Below are 6,605 nucleotides of genomic sequence, written 5' to 3'. Positions count from 1 at the left end.
AATATTCGACGGGGCGTACACATGCTATGGTGACGCAGCAAATGTTTTAACACCCCTGCTGAATTTTTAGATTCTGCCGGTCAAAAATCCGACTTTTTCAACGACCTTTAACTTGTCTCTTTTCTTAATGAAACACTTGGCCTTTGTATTTTGAATAGAGTTATATCTTCCATGAAAAAGACCTACTGAAACAAGAATGTTTAAAAAATGAGATATCTTAAACTTGCTCTTCGGTTTACAGTAGGCGGTCTCAAAAGCGGTCTGTCCAAGGGTGTTAAAACATTTGCTGTGTCAGTGTATTCCCTACAATAGCATTACGGGGCGAATAAAACCAATGTTGAATTACCAGCGTCCCTTATATCGATCTTTGAATTTGCACGCGATAGGGTATGATCTATTTGACGGGGATGCATGGGAAAGTACTCTGTACGGAGTTTGTGCCTCGTATTTCGATGTGCTAAGTTTTAGGTGGCTTCCACAGGCTGACTCACAGACACCCAAAACTTTATATCTGCGTCTCCACTGCCTTACCATTGGGCCCCGGAAGACACCCGCGTCCATTAATCTGATTAAGGGACGGCGGTTTGTGAATCGCTGTGCTGGATGAAATTAAGGTCATTATTTTGGTAAGCCCGTAAATATTCCGTGTCTTTTCATTCAACACCCCCACAAAAGGCAGGCACTACGCTTGGTAAACAGACGCGACAGTGAACATCCTATGCACAAATACTTATTGTCAAGACTCGTCATCTACTATAAATAAGCCAGAGATCTTTGAGACGGAGCATATGCAGACGGCGTTGCCTGATAGATCAAACAACTGGGATGAGCAGTGATGGTGATGAGGTAGACGAAGGTGAACAAAGGGGTAGCGAGTGTGTTTCTCGCGGTTTCATAAACATGCTCGATGCTAGACACAATATCTAAGTAGCTTCACATGGTACCTAACTTGATTGATTTGTCTTCTTGACCCAATATCAATCCAGAGTGGTTATGTATTGTATATACGGTGGATACTAACACTAGAAAGCCTAACGATAGAGCCCTCGTTAATCACCAGACAGTGAAGCAATATTGATTTGTTTGAAAATTTTTTTTGGGATTTCATATCATCTAAATTCAATAGTCCTAACGCCACTAATCTCAATGTAATGACCGGGCCATTCGAAGCGAAATATTATAGATAGCTGCAAATTGGAAGCTAGTTCCGAGAACCAGACTCTGGAACCTGTGGGGACATTCAAGAAGTATAATAATGTTTGATTCGAATTTGCCACTGTCCTGAATTCAGTTACAGTACCGGTTGTCCGCACGACACTTAAGAAGCTGGTTCCGGTCTCCTTCAAAATGTGCGCAAGTCTCTTCCACCATGGTATCGACAACGGCAGACCACAACTACAATGCGGGTACTGGCGTACTAGCAACAGCATGGGCCTTTACTGCGGCTGCAATTGTCGTCATGGCACTCCGAGTAGTCGCCAAGGTCAAGATTGCCAACTTCAACGTCGATGATGTTGTGATGATCATTGCGCTTGTGTGTTGGACCTGTTCTCATCCGCGGAACGACGGGCTGACCCTGTCATCATGTTTCTATGTATAGGTGTTCCTCATTGCTAGCGCGGCTTGCGTTACTGTCGCGATCCAGGCTGGCCTTGCTCGCAACCCCACAATCACGCATGAGCAGGAGGTGCAAGCCAGTATAGGGTACCTGGTTTCGCTGTCTATAAGCATTATCTCCTGCGCGACTGGCCGTATCGCATTCATCATGTACCTCCGCCGTCTAGTTCCACTGCAATCGAAGACGCGGATTGTCTTATGGTTACTGCTGGGGCTCCAACCGCCCGTTAACCTGGTCCCGGTCCTCCTGATGTACCTTCAATGCAAGGACGTGGCCGCGGTCTTTGATGCTACTATAAGTGGGGTATATTGCATGCCTGCAAGTATTCAGATGAACTGTAGTTATTTTCAGGGTGGTCCGTATCCCCCCTCTTTCTCTCTTAGCTCCTATGGCTGGTATGCCCGTGCTGATTGCCCTAGCTTTTAACTCAGCAACTGATCTATACCTCGCGACCTTCCCGATCTACAGCTTCTGGAGCTTGCAACTCAGACTACGCATCAAGATCGTGCTTCTATGCCTACTCAGTATGGGTCTCTTGTAAGTGCATACAGAACTACGCTTCGAGTATACTCGTCTCTAGATTTTCACTAACACCATCTGCGCCGCTTTTCCTATAGTGCCATGGTTGCCTGTATAATCAGGACGGTCAATCTTTATTCAATCCGGGAAAGGGGATACCCTGCAGTCGTGCAAGCCAATCTGTTACATTGGGTTTACGTCGAGGCAGGTCTGGTGGTGATCACTTCTTCTCTTCCGTGCCTGCGGCCTCTCTTCGTGACGATGCCGAAAGATTTCAGTAGCTCACCGAGACCGGCGTACGAGCTCACTCCCTTATATGGACAGTCCGGCCACACTCGGTCTCACATCACGTCACGCGCTCACACATACATCCGCGGAGATGCCCACGATGGCTGGGGTGGTGGAGACAGTGCCCGCCAGATCCTGGAGGAGACACGCGGTGGGATCACTAAGGAGACGACTGTGACGGTGCAAAGCGAGAAGCTACCAGCATAAGCACCCTCGAAGGGGAGCACCTGTATTATATCCAGAATCAGGCTCGAAGGTTCAGCTACTGGGAAGGAAGTGATTGAAAGTCATGGACCTTATGCTCTCTCATAGAGAACGTAGAAAGGGCCTATATGACCGGTGCCTCATCTATACCGCCCGAAGTAGTGCATTATCCTCGAATATAGCTCCCTTTCGAGGCTCTTGCTAAGGCGTTGACGGCCGTGAGGTCGGCACCGATCACCTGAAGACTCCAGGTCATTGATGTACGCAGATTTTCCACGGAGTCTCCGGCAAATTTTTTCTCCATTAAAACTACTATCCGGAGCACAGTATGCCCTAGGGATGTGAAATTATCTTCATCTTTTTCATTTTCAGATGAATAAAGTTAATTTTTTTTTTTTTTTTTGAGTTAATTTTTTGCGAATTTGAAAAAGAATAAGGCGCTAGTAATGAGTGCAGGGTCGCGGGGTCGCTGGTTATGGGTCGCTGCATGGATTACTTAGGTCGAGACCGGTATTGTTCCGTTTGGAACTAATTGATATCGATATTATTTAGGATCGCAATCTCCTTGTTAAACCTCGCTGTTGAAATGCCAGTCGCACTATGGCTTAGCTTGAATTTTACCGTATTTTACCACAAAATTCAATTAATACCGGGATTTCCTAACAGCGACAGCACTTCGAGCCCGAAACTTATAACCTGAAGTTTTCTACACTTTCCATGTCTTTAATTATGCCGCAAGTGTCCTTCCACATGTTGATCTGCGGCCATATAATAAGAAATAGCGCCCGCTTGGCTGTCTTGCACATGTACCCTTCCACTGGGTGGCCTCCACCGAATCTCAATCTGACAGATGTTGTCCCATCGATGCCGCAAGATGGTTGACTGAAAATAACTCAAAGTCCAGGCATTGCTGAACTCGAACGTGTTCCGGCCGTATAAGACATTGATGGTCTCCCGGTACCTAGGCGAATATCAGGTGTTGTCCAAGACAGAATTTTCAATCCCAGGAGAGATATAAGGCTCCCAGTGGCTTAAGCTACCGTATATCTCCTTTCACGGGCTGCGCAACCGTTTCATTGAAAATGACGCAAGAATCCAGTGAGCATATAATGTGTCCCAGTCGACGCTAATGCCGCTGGATGATATGAAGGCGTAATCCACCTAGTGCTGCCTCCCAGATCAAATGCCTGACCCCTCGGGGCTCCCCTGGTCCAGGAAGGGGTGAGGCATGTTATCTGTCCCTTCCGGTTTCCATTCCCGACGTTGGTTATTCTTCGGTTTAGATTGTTCAAAAAGGCTTTTATCTACCAGATATGTCCGTGGTAGTACACCTAAATTTAATTGCCACCCAGAAAAATCAAATTTAGTAGTCTGTAAATAAGGTTACCAAAAAGACTAATTAGAATTAGCAAGCTGATTGGTCAGTCACTATCGTAGATCTGGTCGGCTTTAATTCCTTCTAGAACGTCTCAAATCTCAATCGGGGGTTTGGGCTCATTGAAGTGAGGGAACTTTCGTCTTTGCCATTGGTGGCTGATAAGGTCCTATGCCGCGTAATACTGGTCGACCCCTATCTTTTTGACCTTTTTGCGTGCAGTGTGTGCATTTAACACTCAAGCCTCACATTGCCCAATGGACCCTGGGGCCAATTGATGCTTGACAGGCTATTGGTTTCCCACGTCTGGCTTGCCGCGTGGTATTCCTCGGATGGGGGTCCTTCGTACTCGGAGATACTGGGAGGCAAGCTTGGCCTCCCGTATTGAGTACTTTGACCCGATAATCTGCGACAAAGACAACTCCACGGGCTCCAAAACCAAGAACGCTAGCCATTCATGCCTATAACAGCGGCGAAGGCGAAGGAAGCTACGATGCGAGAGACGGGTGATTTTATTGTGGAGGGGCCGTGTTTCCACGCCCTCCTCGAGCTGCTGCACATGGACCAGCTCCCCTTTGTTCTCACGGTGCCTGGCGAGAAAGATATGCTGCCGCTTGGGGAAAATTTCGATGTCCTTCTCATAGTCAGCATATGGGTCTAAAACTGGGAATTGTGGCCTGCGAGAGGAAAGAGAACCGGGGTGGGAGAGGGTCGTGCATGGAGTAGACTTTCACTCTGAGATTTCAGCGAGTGGCGGAAAGCCACTGCCCATGAGGATGCCGTAGGTGCAGAAAAAGTTTCTCCGAAGCTAGGCGGGGAAACTAGCGGAAGCGATGGCTACGAATAGGCTGATGATGAAACAAAGCAGCCAGCTTGGCCTCGTGAAAATTAAGTGCCACTTGAACTCGAGCGCACTGTTCACTGTCAATCCAGCTGTGCCAGCATTTCTCGACATCGGCACTGTCGATTAATCTTGTGATAGGCCAGAAAGAGGACCCAGCCCATTTGCAACAGCTCTCATTGCTGATGTAAGTTGCCCACGAGGCGATTCCGTCTTAATTTTAACCCAGGCAAAATTCCAACGCATTGGTTGTATGCTCAACCCAGGCGACAACCACATTCGCACGTTGGCATTCTGCAACTCACGAGTAGTCATTGCGTCTCCTCTGCTGTTCCCAGGTACAGTAGACCTCATGCTTGGTGACCTTCTAGGCCGGCTGGTTTCGGCATGCAAACACCGCAAGCCCTCGCTTAAGAAGACAGAGCGATGAATGGATGCTTTTCACGGACCTTGTTCCTGGGAAATATCGACCAACCCTGGGTACAGATGACATGATAGTAGTCGCAGCAACTAGGAAATGTTCGTAGTGCTTCAATCTTCATGGCGCAGCCGGTGGTATCCGCAGAATATAAGAGTCAGCTTTGCCCTCAACTTAATTCTGCATCTCCTCCTTCGCAAAGAACCGCCCCTATTCAATCTCAACATGGTAGACCAGAAACTCATACTTGGCACCCAAATCCTCACTTTCCGGTTACATATGGCTTTGGAAGGACATCCGCTATTTCAACCAACAGAAGACATCAAGCCTAGGCCCAATTCGCCGAGAAAGTTGTTGCGGGCATCCGCTCTGGATGGCGGCCCAATTACTGAAGACGGAAGCACGAGGGGTTCTTGCGCGTCATCGCCCGATGTAAGTCTCATATAATGCACATTCTGGGAATTGGAACTGAAAGATCACAGTTTCAAATCGAATCTCCGTCCTCGCTTGATGCACTATCCGACTGCGAGAGGAGAACTGACTTGCTGTAGCGTTTACGAAGGGCGTGGCTCTTTGACTTGGAACGAGAACAACTATAGTTGACTCTAGATACAAGACGTAGCGCGAGGCAGCAGAAGGAAGTAGCTTCCTCGCGTTCGGGAGAATCCATATACAACGACTGGCCATAAGTTTGGACACCCTCCTAGGCCTCTACATGGTGCGGTCTTGGTCCTCAGATCGAGGACCGCGGACCGCACCGCACGGTCTTGCGGTCTCAAATTTGAAGATTGAGACCGCCCCATGGTGAACCGCGGTCCCTTGCGGTCTTCACCACGGTGAACCGCAATTGCATAATTCCGCTAAGACCTTCCCTTCTCGGCTGCATAAATTGATGAGTTATCCTTTTTGATTACTGTTATTAAACACTGTTTTGGTTTCTTTTTAAACATTCGCGGTATTTCGGCATCTACCACCATGAAAACAGATGAAATATTCTCGTATATAAAGTATTTACTATTTAAAATACCTATCCCTGCTAAAATTGTTATAAATTAACGTTCTAATAAGGAGGTTTTATGTTAGTTATTGTGCGCTATGTATAGCAGGTGAGAAATATATATTTTGATACTGATGCCTAGTCCTATTTATACCTAGATTTCTATAATAAATTTACACGACCGCTTGTATATGGTAGAAAGACGTAAAACGGGTATCACTAGAGAGCGTAGATATTCTAATTAATTAATTATTTATCTCGAAATTCTCTATTCTAGTACTGGTATAGCCGTGTCACGGGACGACCCCCCACCCTCTCGGGTAGAGGGTGTCCCTCAGCCATAAT

General features: G+C 47.1%; 2 protein-coding genes across 2 annotated transcripts; both read left to right on the top strand.

Moving 5' to 3' along the window:
- Positions 1-1,369: 1,369 nt before the first annotated feature.
- Positions 1,370-2,632, top strand: N7446_014173 (uncharacterized protein; the record flags this gene model as incomplete). Its single annotated transcript, XM_058522912.1, has 5 exons — positions 1,370-1,534; positions 1,601-1,921; positions 1,970-1,973; positions 2,038-2,155; positions 2,236-2,632. The coding sequence occupies 5 exons, from the start codon at positions 1,370-1,372 to the stop codon at positions 2,630-2,632; spliced, it is 1,005 nt and encodes a 334-aa protein (XP_058364788.1).
- A 1,829-nt stretch (positions 2,633-4,461) lies between these two features.
- N7446_014172 (uncharacterized protein) lies at positions 4,462-4,665 on the top strand (the record flags this gene model as incomplete). The annotated part of the gene is made up of 1 exon (XM_058522911.1): positions 4,462-4,665. One exon carries the CDS (start codon positions 4,462-4,464, stop codon positions 4,663-4,665), a length of 204 nt encoding a protein of 67 aa, XP_058364787.1.
- Between the last annotated feature and the right edge of the window lie 1,940 nt (positions 4,666-6,605).

This window comes from Penicillium canescens (genome assembly GCF_028828765.1).
Source record: "Penicillium canescens strain IBT 15451 chromosome Unknown utg000014l_segment0_segment0, whole genome shotgun sequence".
Classification (NCBI taxonomy): Eukaryota; Fungi; Ascomycota; class Eurotiomycetes; order Eurotiales; family Aspergillaceae; genus Penicillium; species Penicillium canescens.
Note: the sequence above shows the minus strand (reverse complement) of the source record. Positions and strands in the feature narration are given on the sequence as shown.